A 19,849-nucleotide genomic window follows, 5' to 3' on the forward strand; every position below is an offset into this window, starting at 1 on the left:
ATTATGTATAGATCAGTATGGTATTAAGAGATGTTTACACTTTTGTAAACCAACACAAACATTGATATTGAAATGCATATAGGTATGTATATCAACACAAAGTAAGGATTAAGTTTCAAGGCATCACTTTAATCATACCATATTACATGAAATAAAATGAAAAGAGTAGTACATGAATACTCAAAGAAATTCTCAAAAAATATATATATATTGTAGTGAATAGGAGTCTAATATGACTCAATAGATTGCATTAAAATGTAAGTATTAAAGATTAGTCGATACAAGGATGGCAGCAACATGGTATGCAAATTTGAATAAGCACATTAGATTGACCCTTGAGATATTCTACCACTCAGCACGTTGGCGTTATATGGATGATATGATACAAGAGTTTCATGAATCATAGCTAACTTGCATGGCAATCCAAATGGACATGTAGGATCAATAAATCAAAGGATTTTTAAATCTTGACTTCCAACATATCCATATCGTCCCCCCTTGGACAAAGGAGTTACTCACCACATCAAAATAGTTGATCAAGAGTTTTGTGCTTTCAATATATCCATATTGTCCCTTGGACAAAGGAATTACTCACCACATCAAAATAGTTGATCGAGAGTGCTTCACCTAAACCTTGCACAATGCCTACTTGTCACAAAAAGATAACACTTCAATAACAACCAAAATAACTAATTATTCATGAGTTATTGCAATATAAAAGAGAGAATTTACCTATAATGCAGAATATTTACAATACTTTGTTGATTGTAATAACAATAATAGATTTGAAACTTGTAATCATCAAAACCTATTGAAATCATAGCCATGAGAAAAAATGTGGCTAGATTGTTCAATTAATGAATCTCTTTTAACAAAAAATATTTAGATAGTTGCATGAATGAAAATAACATAAAATTGGGTGAATTTACATATAAGTCGATTTGCTAATGATAAGATTGAATTGTTGTTGAGATCAAAGCCTAGAGCTACAAAATCTTTACTCTACCTTGTATTGACTACTATAACAACAATTGATCCAAAGGTTAGAACTAGCATCAAACTCTACTATAAAGGGAGCTAAAAAGGAAAAACATGGAGAGGAACAAAGAGAGTGCGTGTGAGAATGGGAGAGAGAAAGCAATGAGCACCTATCTAATCTTGTGCAAATTAATTTGTGCAAAAAGTTTAGCAAGAGTTAGATTTACATGAAGATATATTGAAAAGAAAAAGAAAAAAGAAAAACATAGAGAGAAAAAGATAGAAACTAAGAGAAAAGCACTTGTGCAAACTCACTCAAAATTATCTTTGTAATAAAACAACAATAAGGGTTAAAACCAACATTATGATGTATTGAAAATATAGTAGCAAAGAAAATCCACAGAGAGAGAGAGAGAGGGAGAGAGAGAGAGATCCGTACCTTCACCTCTTGCTCCAAATGAACTCTGCAAGAATCCAACAATAGAGGGGAAACAGGGGGAAAGAGAGAGAGAGAGAGAGAGAGAGAGAGAGAGAGAGAGAGAGAGAGAGAGAGAGAGAGTAGCAAATACTTTGTTACATTTATTGATGACTGTTCAAGGAAGCTATGGGTATATTTCATGAAGAAAAAGAGTGATGTATTTGAACACTTCAAATCTTTCAAGAGGTAGCTATTGAAACATAAATATTCTTGAAAGTTAAATGCTTGAGATCAGATGGATGGAGAGAATACCTCTCTAATGAGTTTAGTGGCTTCTTGAGGACTCATGGGATAAAGAGGCAATTTACTTTGCAAGTATATCCGTTAGCAAAATGGGGTTGCACAAAGAAAAAATAGGCATATTGCAAAAGTCGCATGGGCATTGATGGCTGAAAAGAATATGCCAAAACATTTTTTGTCTGAAGCTGTTCATATTGCTATCTATATTATGAACAGAACTCCCACATCTGCAATTCATGGGATGACCCTCGAAGAATGCTTTATAGGAAAGAAGCCTAATGTATCACACTTGAAGGTATTTGGCTGTGTTGCATATGTTTATGTGCCAGATAAGCTATAGAAGAAGCTTGATTCAAAGGCTAGAAACTTTATTTTTATTGGATACTCTTTAGAGCAGAAAGGGTATCGTTGTTATAACCATGTCCACATAGGTGAGTTCAGAGTGAGCATGGATATTATTTTTTATGAGATGAGCAGTTGGTATGCACCTATTGGTGATATATTAGATGATGAGAATAATCATGATAGCTATGTTCAGACAGAAAAGTAAGAATCACGGAGTCTTAGTAGATCGAAAACATCATCTGGTAGTATACCTATAGTGAGCCCTTGGTCTGGGAGACTAAGGAGTAGCCCCACATCTTCAGGTGGATCTATAAGTGTTGCAGGTAAAGACAAAGAAAAGAAGAAAGTGCTGGATGATAATGATGCATCTACTAGTCATTTGGGATTTGATGGAGATTCTAGTGGTTCAGAGAATTTGGATGATGAGCTTGGTATTCCTTTAGTTAGGACACTAGGTGTACAAAGAGCACATAGTAATGTAAAGACTCCACTACGTGATCCAGTGGTACACAGGTCTAGCAAGGTCAAATACCCTATTAAAAGATTTGATTTTGAAGGTTATGAAGCCGACCATTATGCTTATATTGTGAAGGTAGTTGAGGATGTTGAGTCCACTTGTTTTGAGGATGTTGTTGGTCATGCTCATTTGGATGAAGTAATGGATGAGGAGATGGCTGCATTAGAAGCCCATAAGACTTGGGATTTCATACCCTTGCCTAAGGATAAGAAAGCTATTGGCTATAAGTGGGTTTACAAAATCAAGCATAATGCAGATGGTTCAGTTAGCAGATATAAGGATAGGCTGGTTGCAAAAGGCTATGCTCAAACATATGGCATAGATTATGAAGAGACATTCAGTCCAGTTGTTTGCTAGGATGGCAACTGTTAGATGCATGATTGCCTTGACAGTAGTAGCCAAAGGTTGAAGTTTGCAACAAATGGATGTTAGGAATGCCTTCTTGCATGGTGAATTGCAAGAAGAAGTGTATATGGAGCAACCAGCTAGTTATGAGGATTTAGAGCATTCCACATATGTGTACATGTTAAAGAATGGCCTCTATGGGGTGAAGCAAGCACCTAGAGCATGGTCTGGCAAGATCCGAGAGTATCATGTCAATATTGAATTTTGTATTTTTTATGTTGATCACTCACTTGATGTGAGAAGGGGAGATGCAGGTTTGGTCATCATAGTCATTTATGTGGATGACTTGTATCACATATGACAGTGACAATGGGATTGCTGAAATTAAGGACTTCTTGAAGAAGAAGTTTGAGATGAAGGATCTGGGTGAGCTAAGATACTTTCCTAGTATTGACGTGATCTGATGTGATGATGGTATACGAATATCCTAAAGGTAGTATAACTTAGATATTGTCACTAAATTGATTGCTTATTACGCATTCTCTATTTAGTAAATTTATATAAATAAACTAATGACTCAATTTTCTTTAAGTGTTGATGATGATCTAGCATGGCCATGAGACCATTCCAATATTCCTAGTGCATCACTTAATGGGGTGATCAGAGCACTGTGATGGGGATATCTGGTATAAACAGTATAAGTTATGAAGGGGGAATGAAGTGTCTACCAAGTATAAGAGTGTATACAAGAACCAAGGAGTTACACATAAATGAAGATGGATTGAGTTCTAAGAAGAGGAAGTGCATTAGCATTGTGTATATGTATTTATATGTGCATCCGGGGATGCCTGGAAACATTTACTAATGTGTAATGAGCATTGCATTCATTTGGGATCATCCTCTCCCTTAAAAGTCAAGGTTTAATGTATTTTCTTTCATTGAGAAAGATGAGAGAGGTAATTCTCTCACTAAGAAAGACGAGAGACATGATCCTTTGGAAGTGAAGAGAGAAGTTATTTTCTCTTTCTAAGGTCTAAAATGACACAAGATTTTGTGTGGAAGTCAAATCTTAAGTTAAGGCCCAAGGCAATTTAATGAACTCTCCTTAAGGTGGCTGCATGGATCACAAGTTAAGACTACAGTTTAAGAAGCTTTTTTTTTAAAGACATGATGAATCCACTTTTAAAATATCTCTATGATGGAAAGATGATCTCTAAAAATGGCATACATAGGTTATTAGAAACAACAAGGTCTACAACTTTTGTGTTGGACGTTTTTTCATTTGAGCAACACATAGAGAGATATCTCAAAATTGGTGCTGCAGAGAGTAGGTCCTGGAACAACCACATCTTGCATGAAGATCAACTCAAGTCTCTCTCTAAGAAGAGAAGCTCTTGAAAGCCTATAAAAGAGGAGGCTCTCCTTGGGTGTGAGAGAGGTGAAGGAAGCATCATTTTGCATGCATCCAAGAGGAGAAGAGAAGGTACAAGAGAAGCATCATTTTGCATGCAACTGATCCTGACTTCTCAACCATATGGGATCAGCTTAACTCAGGTCAGTCGATTACACCTTACTCGATTTGAGAAGGTTATTTGTATCATCATCAAGCAATTTTTATAGCATTACCATTGTGACACAAGGTAATGGATAAAGCACATGCATCTCCATATGCTGGACATAGGAATATTCTACTACCCACTACTCAAGCATTGGAAAGATATTTCTTTTGACCCACTCTTAGAGCTGACATTGAAAGATATGTCCACGAGTACAAGATATGCCAAAAAGTAAAGTATGACAGGCATAAACCATGTGGTCTACTGAAGCCATTACCTATTCCCAATGAGCCTTGGGAAAGTATAGCCATGGACTTTATCATAGAGCTTCCTCGCACAAGCAGGCAACGATACAATATGGACTATCATTAATAGATTCAGTATAAGTAAGCTCACTTTATACCTGTGCGATAGATAATCAAAGCCGATCATATGGCTAAGCTATTCATTGCTCATATTTTCAAGCATCATGGCATGCCTAAGTCCATTATAAGTGATCGAGATCCCCGCATGACCAGCCTCTTTTGGCAAGCTCTCTTCGAGAACCTCGGGACAAAGTTAAAAATTTCATCCTCTTGTCATCCTCAAATGGATGGGCAGATTGAAAGTGCTAAGTCTACTCCTCTGGACCTTTTGAAATCCTATGTCTTTGATAATCAAAGAGAATGCAAAAAGTGTTTGCCTTTAGTAGAGTTTGCATACAATAATATGGTGGACTCTAGTACTGGTAAGGCATCCTTTGAGATAATCTATGGCAAGCCTCATTTACCACACATGCTTCTTACGAAGGATAAGATCTTTGTAGCAGATGAGTTTGTTAGAGATATTGATATAGCTTTCACTCAAGTAAAAGCTGTTATCCAAAGGACACAATAGAAGCATAAACGCGAAGCTGATAAGCATCGTCATCACAGATAAAATAAACGATATGACTTTTTCTTTGGATCTACCAAGTCATTGGAACATTCATAATGCTTTCCATATAAGTTTGCTACATCTCTATATTAAAGAACCTCCAATGGAACCAATCAAGGAAGATTTACCTGACATAGAAGAAACAGAAGAGTTACTTGTGCTTGAAAGAATTTTACACGATGAGGAAAATACTCTAAGGTCCAGTAAGGTATTACGGAAGTATCTGGTTAAGTTTAAGAATTATCCCCCATTGGACACTTCGTTTATGAACTGAGAGAGAACTACAAGACTTTCTAGATCTTCTTAAGGACTAAGTATCCCCTCTACAGTTGAGGTCAACTATTTAGAAGCCAGAGGGATATCACTAAATTGATTGCTTATTACACATTCTCTATTTAGTAAATTTATATCAATAAACTAATGACTCACCTTTCTTTAAGTGTTGATGATGATCTACCATGGCCATGGGACCATTCCAGTATTCCTAGTACATCACTTAATGGGTACAGGCAGTATAAGTTATGATGAGTGAATAAAGTGTCTGCCAAGTGTAAGAGTATACACAAGAACCAAGGAGTTACACATAAATCAAGATGGATTGAGTTCTAAGAAGAGAAAGTGCATTAGCATTGTGTATATGTATGTGTATATGTATTTATGTATGCATCTAGGGACGCCTTGGAATGTTTACTTGTGTGTAGTGAGCATTGCATTCATTTGGGGTCATCGTCTCCCTTAGTATATGTATATATATTTATGTGTTTATCCGAGGATGCCTGAGAATGTTTAGTCCTGTGTAATGAGCATTGCGTTCATTTGGGGTCATCCTCTCCCTTACAAGTCAAGGTTTAAGGTCTTTTTTTTCATTAAGAAAGATGAGAGAGGTAATTCTCTCACTAAGAAAAACGAGAGACGTGATCCTCTGGAAGTGAGGAGAGAAGTGATTTTCTCTTTCTAAGGTCTAAAATGACACAAGCTTTTGTGTGGAAGTCAATCATAAGGTTGAGGCCCAAGGCAATTTAATGAACTCTCCTTAAGATGGTTGCATGGACCACAAGTTAAGAGTACAGTTTAAGAAGCTCTGTATTTTTTTTAAAGACATGATGAATCCGTTTTTAAAATATCTCGCAATAGAAAGACCATCTCTAAAAACAGCCCATGAGGGTTATCGGAAACAACAAGGTCTACAACTTTTGTGTTGAACATTTTTTCATCCAAGCAACACACAGAGAGATATCTCAAAATTGGTGCTGCAGAGTAGGTCTTGGAATAGCCACATCTTGCATGAAGATCAACTCAAGTCTCTCTCTAAGAAGATAAGCTCTTGAAAGCCTATAAAAGAGGAGGCTCTCCTTGAGTGTGAGAGAGGTAAAGGAAGCATCACTTTGCATGCATCCAAGAGGAGAAGAGAAGGTGCAAGTGCTGCAAAAGACCTGTTGAAATGAAGTTTTGCAGAAGCGCTATTGAAATCAAGTGATGCGGAAGCTCTACTGAAATTAAGTTCCAAGAGGAGAAGAGAAGGTGCAAGTGCTACAGAAGAAGCTCTGTTAAAATCAAGCTCCAAGAGCAGAGCCCTACACATATTGTGAGAAGGAGACTGAAGAAGGATCAAAATGTGCTAACTTTCAAGTTGTGCAAGTGTTAGCCGGTTGTATACCGTGCAGGGAATCGTGATCTTATTTCCAAGATCTTCAAGTAAGAGTTGGTTTATGTGTAACGGAGGAGCTTGCTCCTTGTCAATAATATAAATCTACAAGGGGGGGACTGGCCCATTTTCGACTCCCTAGTGTGTCGATTTCTCTATCTCTCGCTCTCTACTTCTTTCTTTTCTCTCATTTGTTCTCTCTCTATGCTAGCATAATATTCATGTAACGTGTCCGCCTCTAATCTTCAGGACACGTCTTAGCAGTCCATCAGAAAGGATGTCTAGAAAGCTCCGCCCGGCACTCCCATGGAATGTCACGGGGTTTGTGATCTAGGACTTTCCGTGTCTACCACGTAGCGGAAGTATTTTGGCCGTTGCCACTTAGGACCGACCTGAATCAGGGTTTTTCCCTAATGGTCATTTCCTAAACGGCAACTAGCGTCGAACCCCAAGCGAACTACTTTACGCAGAAACGCTAGGTCCGAAGCGGATTCATGCTGCACTTGGTTCAAGGAGAATGGGAAACGAGAGGGATGCAAGGCTTGACCTCTCTGCCATAAGGCATAGTCCCATTCCATTCCCCTAAAACAGCGTAAATCGGGATTATTATAACTTAGATTCTAGGTCAGCGCCCTTGCTGTTCATGTCCTTTGAATGATCTTCTTGCTGTCCATCATGATTGAGAAAAGTTTCCGGCCAACCGGGACCACCCATCCGTAGGACGAACCCATGGCCACATCCACCACACTTTCCTCAGGTTGTTTTAGTTATTTAATTACCTACCCCATTTAGTTGTACATGCATCAATCAGCTTCCTTAATTAGCCCGTTAGGCACTAGTTCCTTCACGTAATCATAGCACTTAACATAGAAAAACAATATCAAACAAGTTCCTTTTCAACAGCTTATCATATTATCTTTGAAATACATTTATAAAGTCCAGCCCGTAGGCTTATTCATAATCCGCCCGAAGGCTATCCAGCAATCCAGAGGGATTACTAATCCAAGATTCCGCCTGTAGACTAGTATGCGGGCCTCGAGATCCAATCCCGAGTTACGTTGGCCTCTTGTGCAGAGCCCGGAAGGCGGAGGGTTTATGGCCAGAGCCCCCTTTGGCACCCAAGCGTCCTCTTGGTCCAAGTAGCGCTTAATGAAGAGACCTCTTGCGGCGGGTTCGGTCCACCTTCCCGGCGCGGTTAACAACCTCCTTAGTTAGGGTCAGGCAGGCAATCGGGGGTAACTGAAGCTGTCTCTCCCTTCAGGCCTTTGACCTGAAGCATTAGATATCTTTTCATCCTTTAATTCTTTGAGCAAACAAAGCAAAACAATGCTCTTAAAACTATTACAAGCACAATCATTTCCATTGGTCGTTATTTTTGGCCAACTGCTAAGGAGTGAATCCTTCTTTCAGAATGTATTCAGCATTCAATCCGGGATCAATTGTGACTTGGCAAGATTGCCAAGGGTTTTTTTGTTAACCCTATATCCTTAGGTTAGGGCTATACCCTATTAACCTGACTTAAGCAATACCTTAAGTTCAGTTAACACAAAATATGTTGCTCTAGATTATTGATTGGTCCTTTGCTTCCAAGCAAATATCTAATCCTTGTATCTTGGTTACTTTACCCAAGAAAGGTACTATATCAGGATAACTATTCATCCTCTTGCAAGATAAACTTGCGTAAGAATCTGCCAATCTCATTATGAGGAATTGGCCATTCCCTTGTGATCAAATCACAAGATCATGCGACTTTGCAACTTGTTGCACAAGTGTCGCATCAAACTATGGGACTATTTACCCATCGAATGGAGTCTTATAATCACGAAATCATGATTAGATATAACAATCCATTCCTGATTGCATTAGGCTGACATTGTCGGTCCTAGGGTTCCAAGTTCAAACCGAGTTTCATCTTTTTAGCGAGAGATCCTTAGGGTAAAAACCCTAGATCATTTCTCGCAAGTATGTCCTACTATCCCTACATTCCGTGAATGTGGACAAGTCTTTAGGGTATAGGAGTTTCAGCTTTGGCAATAAGAGCGACTAGGTCACGTCCTCAACGTGTTGAATCCTAGTTAGTTCTTTGGAATATGTTGCATTGAATTAACCCTTCCTAAACGAGTCCCTCGCGGTTTTTAGATGTTTAGGTTTAAACCAATTTAACTTATCTATTCTTGAAGATAATTATGCTACCATTTCCGTAACCAGATGATTCATTGTCTACGTATAAGTTGATTTACAAACCCTAACGTTTCGGGTTAAGATCAAAGCATAGGTTAAGTTATAGCATAATTCCAATTGATCATCCTATAACATGCAAACAAGATTCATGCTACTAAGCTTTAGAATTTTATGTTTAAACATGCAGCCTTTTTCTACTTTCTTTTTCGAATGAATTTGTCGTATGGTGAACTTACACACCCTTTCGTTGATTTGAGTTTTTAGGCCACTTGCCTAGAGTTAAATCTTCTTCATGTAGCCCTAGCAATTTCCTACAGTTGCTAGCAACTTTCTTTAAAAATCATTTCGAAGAAAAGATGTTCAATAATGCGATATGCAGTTTATTTCTTCCATGCTTAATTGAAGTGTACTATCATAATTTCGTTTTGTAAAGATGGACATTAATTAATCTAATTTAATTACTTTGCAATGCATAAAAATCACTTGCTAAAAATGCATAGAAATCTTATGCTCACTTTATTTTGTTCGTTTTATTGAAAAATACTAATGACCGAATCCCTCAATTGAGCTATTAGCCAAAGTATTTTCAATCGAAAAAACATGCATCCTCATTCCTCAAATGATCCATGCATAATTGAAATATTACGACGTTAATCAATTTTAGGAAGAAAAACCTGGACTTGTGGTGAAATGTCCACATGGATGCTAGGAGATGATCCTCTTGCATTTGCGCCTTGTGCCTTCTTAGGAGCCATCGCAAATTCGGTCTTTTTATCTTGGACGTAGATTTATGATCTTGGTCGATCTTCTTCGAATGCGAAACTCCCTTTATGACCGCTTGCACCGTCTTTCGGAGTCGGCTTTAGAAGGCTTTATAGGTTTCCTCCTTAAACTCGGCTAATGGGAACTTGTGGGGAACCCAAGGGGGAAAAGGGGTTATTTCTTGGAATAAATGGGCTTTTAAACCCACTAGAGAGGCAATAACAAAGGCCCACGGGAAGGGTTTTAGAACTCGGCTAGTGGATGCTTGTGGGGAAACCAAAGGACCGACAATGTCGGCCTAATGAAATCATGAACGGATTGTTATATCTAATCATGATTTCGTGATTATAAGACTCCATTCGATGGGTAAATAGTCCCATAGTTTGATGCGACACTTGTACAACGTTGCAGAGTCGCATGATCTTGTGATTTGATCATAAGGGAATGGCCAATTCGTCGGAATAAGATTGGCAGATTCTTACGCAAGTTTATCTTGGAAGAGGATGAATAATTATCCTGATATAGTACCTTTCTTGGGTAAAGTAATCAAGATACACGGATTAGATATTTGCTTGGAAGCAAAGGACCAATCAATAATCTAGAGAAACATATTTTGTGTTAACTGAACTTAAGGTATTGGTTAAGTCGGGTTGATAGGGTACATCCCTAACCCAAGGATATAGGGTTAACAAACAAATCCTTGGGAATCTTGCCGAGTCATAATTGATCCCGGATTGAATGCTGAATACATTCTGAAAGAAGAATTCACTCCTTAGCAGTTGGCCAAAAATAACGACCAATGGAAATGATTGTGCTTGTAACAGTTTTAAGAGCACTGTTTTGCTTTGTTTGCTCAAAGAATTAAAGGATAAAAAGATATCTAATGATTCAGGTTGAAGGCCTGAAGGGAGAGGCAGCTTCAGTTACCCCCGACTGTTTGCCTGACCCTAACCAAGGGGGTTGTTAACCGCGCCGGGAAGATGGACCGAACCCGCCACGAGAGGTCTCTCCGTTGAGTGCTACTTGGAGCAAGAGGACGCTTGGGTGCCAGAGGGGTCTCTGGCCGTAAACCCCTCGCCTTCCGGACCCTGCAGAAGAGGCCAACGTAACTCAGGATTGGATCTCGAGGCCCGCATACTAGTCTACGAGCAGAATCTTGGATTAGTAATCCCTGTGGATTGCTGGATAGCCTTCGGGCGGATTATGGATAAGCCTACGGGCTGGACTTTATAAATGTATTTCAAAGATAATATGATAAGCTGTTGAAAAGAAACTTGTTTGACATTGTTTTTCTATGTCAAGTGCTATGATTACGTGAAGGAACTAGTGCCTAACGGGCTAATTAAGGAAGCTGATTGATGCATGTACAACTAAATATGGTAGGTAATTAAATAACTATAACAAATTGAGGAAAGTGCGGTGAATGTGGCCATGGGTCCGTCCTACGGATGGGTGGTCTCGGTTAGCCAGGAACTTTTCTCAATCATGATGGACAGCAAGAAGATCGTTCAAAGGACACGAATAACATTGGCGCTGACCTAGAATCTAAGTTATAATAATCTCGATTTACGCTGTTTTAGGGGAACGGAATGGGACTATGCCTTATGGCAGAGAGGTTGAGCCTTGCATCCCTCTCGTTTCCCATTCTCCTTGAACCAAGTGCAGCATGAATCCGCTTCGGACCTAGCGTTCTTGCGTAAAGTAGTTCGCTTGGGGTTCGACGCTAGTTGCCGTTTAGGAAATGACCATTAGGGAAAAACCCTGATTCAGGTCGGTCCTAAGTGGGAATGGCCAGAATACTTCCGCTACTTAGCAGACGCGGAAAGTCCTAGATCGCAAACCCCGTGGCATTCCATGGGACTGCCAGGCGAAGCTTTTTAGACATCCTTTCCGATGGACTGCTAAGACGTGTCCTGAAGATTACAAGCGGACACGTTACAATTGGTATCAGCGCAGATCCAATAAAGGATTTGTTTTAAGTAATCTTAATAAGATGAAGTAAAGAAAATGTTGTTGTTCCGAACATTTCCTTACTTTCGATGCTGTCTTGCAGAATTACGAAGCATGGAATAAGTTCTTAGTGTTCCGAGTCATGTTTATGACTGCGATGGACTGCTAAGACGTATCCTGAAGATTACAGACGGACACATTACAATTCACCATATAAATATTATGTATATAAGAAATTCAAGTGTATATCTTAGATATTATAACAGATATATTATCCAAGTATGGTATGGTAGCATGTAAGCCTCTTTCAATACCATTGGAGAAAAATGTGAAGTTGAGTGCTAACGTTGGGGATGAGATAGAAAACCCTACTATGTTCAGTGGGATAGTAGGGAGTTTGATTTACATGACTATCACAAGGCTAGACTTGAGCTATGTTGTTGGCCTTGTCAGTCAGTTCGTGCAAATGCCTAGAAAGCCTCACTTGGATGCAACTAGATGTATATTGAGGTATGTGAAGTCCAATTTACATTATGGACTTTTTATGAGGTACGTAAAGATATACATGTCTTTGGATACACAGATGCAGATTCGGCTGGTAACATGTCAGACAAAAGATCTACTTGTGGATTCATGTTTTCCCTTAATAGTGCAGCAGTTACATGGAGCAACAAAAAGCAACCTACAATTGCTTTATTGAGCATAGAGGTTGAGTACAGAGGTACTACTATGGCAGCATGTGAGGTGGTATGGCTGCAAAAGTTATTAGGTGATTTGGATGTGTAGAGAGATGGTCAAATTCTCATTCATTGTGACAACATAAGCAACATACAGCTAGAGCTAGGAATCCAGTGTTCCATGCTAGAACAAAACACATTGACTTGGTATATGTCATCACACTGGATCAAATAGTTGACATTTTCACAAAGGCATTGGGTGCACAGAAGCTTTGAAAGTTCTGAAGCTTACTTGGAGTTGTAGAGATAGAGTTGAGCTTGAGGGGAGTGTTGAGATGGCAAGCTCAACATATGCGGACATAGATTATGAACCACCTTTGGCTAGATGGGTCCGCACGTCTACACTTAGCACCTTGGTGGTCATTATGATACTCACATGGCCACTCACTTATTACTTATTATATTTAGTTTGTTACACATTCCTGCAACTGGCAAAGATATAGCGCTAGTCCATTAGTGTAATCTGTTATGCACTATTTGACTTAGTAGGCCACATTCCTTAATGTTGCATCTTTTCTATACTTTGTGTACATTGTATCATGTGTGGAAGAAGAAGAAAAAATCAGCAAGAAAACGTTTTGGCCTCCATCTCTCTTCTTGAGTTCTTGAGTGAGCTTCCTCTTGTGTATATAGTGTGTGTTTGGCGCAGCAGCTCAAGCAAGTCTCCCCACCACGCAATTCTTGACATTAGTCACCCAAGAAATAGGGATATCTTGTGAGATTCCCCATTTTCTACAAGAGAGCTAGATTTTCATTAACCACCACTATCCTATGGGACGATGGTGGTACAACAAGAGAAGCTCTCATCCCCTAGCAACAATGCTTGTTCTTCAGGTTTCATTAGTCTTGCAATAGAGAGTTATATTTTCTTTCATAAGGTTGTAGAGTTGCCTAGAGTTAACAAGAAATAAATAGATAATAAAGAGAGGGAATTGAAGAAAGTAGGTTTGATGTTAGATTATGAGTGTATTGATGGATTGTCTTGCTCTAACACTGATACAAAGATAGAGGATGTGCTAAACTTTTATGAGTAGATTGGTTCTAGTTTTGTACAACTACATTTCTTGGACATGTATTATGAGATTACTAACTTTATGTAGCACAAAGAATTAGATGCTAAGCATATTCATAAAAAGAGTTATTGGATGATGTATTTGAGCATATGGAAAAGAATGCCCAATTTTGTCAACCATCAAAGTTGAATGGTGTGCATTTGTAGCAAGAGTTAGGATTACAAGAGGAAAAGATTTTAGTTATCGTTGATCACATATGTCATATCTCTTTGTTTGAGGCATTTTCAGAGGATCTCTATCTAGGTGATCGGTTGCAAATTGGTTAGTATTTAAGTACACTAACTAAGAGGGCTGAATGGTCAAATGTAGAGTTCAAGAAGATAAGGTGGAAGGCCTATGGAGATTTTTTTAGATATAGGTTGTTATGGAGGCATCCTAAAAAGAGATGTGGGTAACCCTTGGGACTAGTCTGTGATAAGACTCAATTGCAAGCTATGAGAGAGTTTCATGAGAGCTTGTAGGCTGGTTAGAGAGGTGTGTAAGCTACATATGGGAACATTACTAGTGGAAAGGGATGTACAAAGATGTATCTCACTTTGTACAAACATGTACTGAGTACCAATTATATTCTTTAGTTCAACATAGGGATCAACTTCATCTGACGTTTCCACTTTGTATGCACTACAAATGGGTTGTTAATTTGCTTACTATGCCAATTGAGATTTGATAGATGAGATATGTTGTCCTTGTAGGGGAAGATCTTACCAATCAAGTTAAGGGTAGAGCATTAAGGATGAAGGCCATGAGTGTCATATGCAAGTTTTTACTTGAGATAACCTTTTGCAAATATAGATGTGTTGGGAAGATTATTGTAGATTGAGAAGAGTTGGATGTAGATGAGGTTCAAGAATTTTTCTCTAGACATGGCATTAAACTAGATTTGACTTTAGCTTATAATCCATAAGGGAATTGGAAGAGTGAAAGGGGTCATCCACCTATAATGAAGGCCTTAGCCAAATTTAATATCATCAAATATTTATGATTTTGTGGGAGATAAAAGCATATACATGCTTTAAGGCCATAGAGCTATTCTTGGAGTTGAGAAGAAAAGTGAAGGAAGTGCATATAGGTGAAAATAAGGAGATAAGTATGGAGTGCTTCTTTTAGCAAGGAAAAAGCTAAGTTGAAGACATGCTTTTGGCAGAGGATGTTGGATCATCATCAGGTTGCTGCATTTTTAAGGAAGGAGGACATTGTTATCAAGCATGTTGAGGCCTCATGAACTGTGATTTTATATCCTTTGGTTTAGTCATTAACGCATTGCACTCCTTCATCTTATAATGCAAACAAGTGACACAGCTACATACTTTAAAGGGTGAAAGAGAATGGTGACAAGCACCAGCAGATCATTCACTTTGAAGTGATGACGCACCTAAGTTGGCAATAAATAGAAGAAAAAGATATTCACCATGTAAAAAGAATGATATGTTTGGGTGCTCTAATAGTCAAATAGAGGTGTTAGCTAGAATTAATAGGTTGCTCACCTTGAGAAGATAAACACTCATTATTGAGCTAATTTTTGTTGGAGAATAAGGTCTCTACAACAAGTACAAATTGTGTAAAGTGTAATACACCTCAAATGGCATCTAGAATAATGTCGTATGATTTTGACACTTGATGATGGTGATTGATTCCTAAAATGAGCCTCAATTACATGATTTCTAATGTTCCTTGAACATACTTCTAAGATGATGTATATTTTGATAAGCTTAGATGTTATCTTGAAATTATGCAATTTGTGATGTACATGGTCCTTTTAACCAAAGACAGTGAATTGTGAGAGTTCCTTGTAATCACATAGCCTTTTGAAGTACTCAATCTAGCCTACATTAATTTTAACCTTTGCACATTTGCATGTACAATACATTTATGCCATATTTCAATGTCTACAACCACTTCTTTTCCTTTAGCATACATAGCAGCATCCATTGTAAGAATTTTAGCATCTAAAGTGAACATGCGGCCAACACTACTTTCTTTTGCGACCAACCTGCACTTATCATTAAAGTCTTCTACAAAACAACTTTTTACATTTAATCGAATCTACAACCCTTGCTCTACCATTTGGTCAACAACCCTTGCTCTACCATTTAGTCAATAAATTTTTACATTTAATCGAATCTACAACCCTTGCTCTACCATTTGGTCAACAAATACTAGATTCTTTGTAATTTATGGCACATGTAATACATCTATCGGACTCTTTGTCTGGCTATCATGCAAGGACAAGGGAACCTTTTCAATGTGTGAAATTGGGTGGCATGAATCATCACATGTCTGCACATAACCTAGATTTTGTAAGTTTTGCATCTCTCCAAACCATTCAACATGACTAGTCATATGATTAGATACACTTGAATCGACATATCATACATAATCATGTGTCCCCTTTCATATAACTGCATTCATCATATGCTTCATAACAAATAGATGCTCATTATTGTCTTCATTCTGTTGTGAAAATGATGCATAGTTTTCTTGCTGCAGTTTACCTCTACAAGTATCATCCTTCTTAGTATAACAATGGGTTGCAATATGACATATTTTGTCACAATAATGGCAAACAATAGCAAAATTTCTAAAACCTCTATTCTATCATCCACATCTTCCTCTTGAACTCCTCCTATCTCTAAAGTTTCCTCGGCCTCTTGAAACGTGCATTTCACCAGATTGCTGATTGAACCTATTTTGCTAGTTATCGCCATAGCATGTCCCATACCACAGTCTCTCAAAGAGGATCTACCATGTCCTCTTCCTGAACTTAAGAGTAAAATGCTTGGACATGTTCACCACTTCTTTCAGATGAGTCACCCTACATATTGATCTATTCGATTATAATGAGAGAGACCATCATATCAAAATTTGAAAATGGCTTCCGTACGTATATTGACGTAACAAATGATTTTCATACCTTCTCATTATTAAGGCCACTTAAAGTGGATGAAACCAAATCATCATCATTAGGCATTGCATCAATCGTTGCTAAAACATCTATAATGCTCCTCATCTTTAAAACGTACTCACTGACAGACATTTTTCCTTTCTTCAAGGTATTCAACTCTTGGTTGAGTTGAATCTTTTGTGCCTTTGTATTTTCTTAAAACATGTTCTCAAAAATTGTCCAAGCTGCATGTGAAGTTTTTGCATTCCTGATATGTCCTAGCATAGTATTATCAATGATTGCAGGTCGCCAGTACATCACCTCTTTGTCTTTTGCATTCCATTCTTTCCATGCCTTAAATTCATTTGCAGTTGGAGGGATACCCAGCTCCGAATCCTTTTCTTCACCCGAAGAACAAACTCATAAAGGCCATTTCTAATCAGGAACTTTATCCCACGAAACTTCCATGAAGGGTAGTTGTTCTTATCGAGCTTCTCAATAATGGGATTCCACTATTCTATGTCATTATCACAAAGAAGGATACAACACAGCAAGCTAGTCTTCTGCAACCTTTCACAAGTACATAGCAATACAACAACCAATCTTTTTCATTGATTGCTCAGTAGTACGTATAATCTGTAATCTATTTGCAAGTGAACCTTATATTTGCTTCCTGGCAAACACCTCAAAAAATACAAATTCAAAATCTATAACATGTGCACCCGCTTTTTGTCAATTTAGCCGAACTCACAGTATATTCTGAAACTTGTTATCTGCAACCTTGCGGCTCTTAAACGGAGCTTGAAATGGCCTCAAAGTCTCAAAAAATCTACAAAACATACAATGCCTTGCTCGCACACCAAATCTCACAACAATCTGAGATTTTCACTCTACCCTGCTTCTAGTGCCTCCACATGCACTATCCAAGAGAAAGAGTTGAGCAATGAGAGAGCTTCTTACCCATTGCTTGCTTGCTTAAACCTTACTTCTTTTTCTTCACTTTAGCCTTCAAAATTAGCCTCTCAGAGTGGCTCCGCTCTGATACCATGTCAAGAATCACGTGGTGGGGAGATTTGCTTGAGCTGCTGCACCAAACACACACTGTATACACAAGAGAAAGTTCACTCAAGAAACACAAGAAAAGAGATGGATGCCAAAAAAAATTCTTGCTGATTTCTTCTTCTTCCATAGACGATACAATATACACAAAGTATAGATAAGATATAACATAAAGGAAGGTGGCCTACTAAGTCAAACAGTGCATAACAGACTACACTAATTGATTGGCGCTATATCTTTGCTAGCTGATGTAGGTAGGTGCAACAAACTAAATATAATAAGTGATAATACTGTGGCCATGTGAGTATCATAATGACCACCAATGTGCTAAGTATAGACATGCGGACCCATCTAGCCAGGCGGTCTATTATCTATGTACGCACGTGTTGAGCTTGCCATCTCAACAATTAGCATAGACTTTCATAAACTGCATAATTATCTTCCATCTTTACTGCAAACTCATGCATAGCCATAACCATCATCAATGACCTTTGTCTTCATACATGAATCAGTGATAAAAGGCTGTCCTAAAATATCATCATAAGAGTATGAATTCTGACATAAAATTGATAATCATCTTGTGCATGGCCTATAGTCACTCCCATACTTAGACATGGAACATAAAGCTCTTTTGCAATATTGTTGACAGGTCTCATCCAACATCCATGCTCAACATTAATAGATGAGTTTTCACTCTTATAAAAACTACAAACAATGACATTTATCTCCAAACCATGATTAAGAAAGTAAATACATGGCTTCTCCATCTCTCTAATTTTTACCACTAGCTTCATGATCGCTCATGCCCAATGCCCAAAACCTCACCACCTAGAGTAAAATATTCATGCTTGATGGCAGAAAGAAGAGCCTACATGATGTACTACATGTACCTTCTATTACCAAGAAGTTACTGTCGGTAGGACATATAGCAGAACAGAATCTGCAAGTCAGATTCAACAGGGATGGTTGTTTTATTAAAGAATATAGCAATGGCTGTAAATTGACTACCAAAGGCAAGAGAGATGGCAAAATGTTTACCTTGTGTTCATCTATCTCGAAATTGATGGTAGCCATGTTTGCCCTGTTTAAGGATATGATAATGGCTATAAATTGATTGCTATAGACCGAAGAGATGGTGGAATGTTTACTCTTGATGCGTCAATTCCAGAATTGAAAGCAGTCATGTTTGCATATGATGATGGTGCTATACGGGATGTTGAGATATGGCATAAGTGGATTGGCCATGTGAATGTACAAAAGCTGAAATCTATGCAAGAGAAGGAGATTGTTCTTGGACTGCCTAAGATCAAGTATCATAACTTTGGATATATATGTAATGCATATTAGTTTGGAAAGCAGGTAAGGTTTCCATTTACGAGACATGTACGGAATAGCTCACGACCCTTGCACTTGGTACATTCAGATATATGGAGTCTGCCTCATAATGCTTCGTTTGGTGGTGCTTGTTTGTTGAGATGACATGCTAAGTGTAGACGTGTGGACCCATCTAACCAAGCGGTCCATCATCAATGTCCGCATGTGTTGACTCTCACATGGCCACTGACTTATTATTTATTATATTCAGGTTGTTACACCTATTTACAGCTGGCATAGTTATAGCGCCAGTCGACTAGTGTAGTCGGTTATGCATTGTTTGACTTAGTAGGCCACTTTTCTTTATGTTGTATCTTATTTATACTTTGTGTACATTGTAAAGTGTGTGGAAGAAGAAGAAGAAACCAGCAAGAAAACGTATTGGCATCCATCTCTCTTCTTGTCTCTTGAGTGAGCTTCTCCTTGTGCATTCTGTGTGTATTCGGCACAGCATCTTGAGCAAATCCCCCCACCACGCGATTCTTGACATGGTATTAGAGCCGCGCCACTGAGAGAGGCTAATTTCAAAGGCTGAAGTGAAGGAGAAGAAGCAAGGTTCGAGCAAGCAAGAAAGGGGTAAGAAGTTCTCCCATTTTTCCACTCTATCTCTTGGATAGTGCCTGTGGAGGCACCGAAAGCAGGGAAGAGCAAAAATCTCAGATTTCAGTGAGATTTGGTGTGCGCGAAGATCACTGTGTATTTTGCAGGTAAGCCCTTTAGGGCTTAGCCGCCGCTGCTATTTTGGCCATCCGAGGTCATTTCGAGTCCCATTTTAGACTCGCAAGGTTGCGGACAATAGTTCAAGATATCTTG

The 19,849-nt window shown here is 38.5% G+C and overlaps 1 protein-coding gene across 1 annotated transcript in view; it reads right to left on the bottom strand.

Annotated features, from left to right (window-relative positions):
- Positions 1-295: 295 nt before the first annotated feature.
- Positions 296-19,849, bottom strand: part of LOC148033264 (uncharacterized) — a 147,055-nt gene continuing 127,501 nt past the window's right edge. Inside the window, exon 9 of the mRNA XM_087681151.1 lies at positions 296-645. Within this exon, the coding sequence (XP_087537277.1) occupies positions 624-645 (22 nt within the window). The 3' untranslated portion in view covers positions 296-623. The remainder of the gene's footprint in view (positions 646-19,849) is intronic.

This window comes from Lygodium microphyllum, chromosome 7 (genome assembly GCF_053477565.2).
Source record: "Lygodium microphyllum isolate KBCC chromosome 7, Lygodium_microphyllum_v1.1.10, whole genome shotgun sequence".
Lineage (NCBI taxonomy): Eukaryota > Viridiplantae > Streptophyta > Polypodiopsida > Schizaeales > Lygodiaceae > Lygodium > Lygodium microphyllum.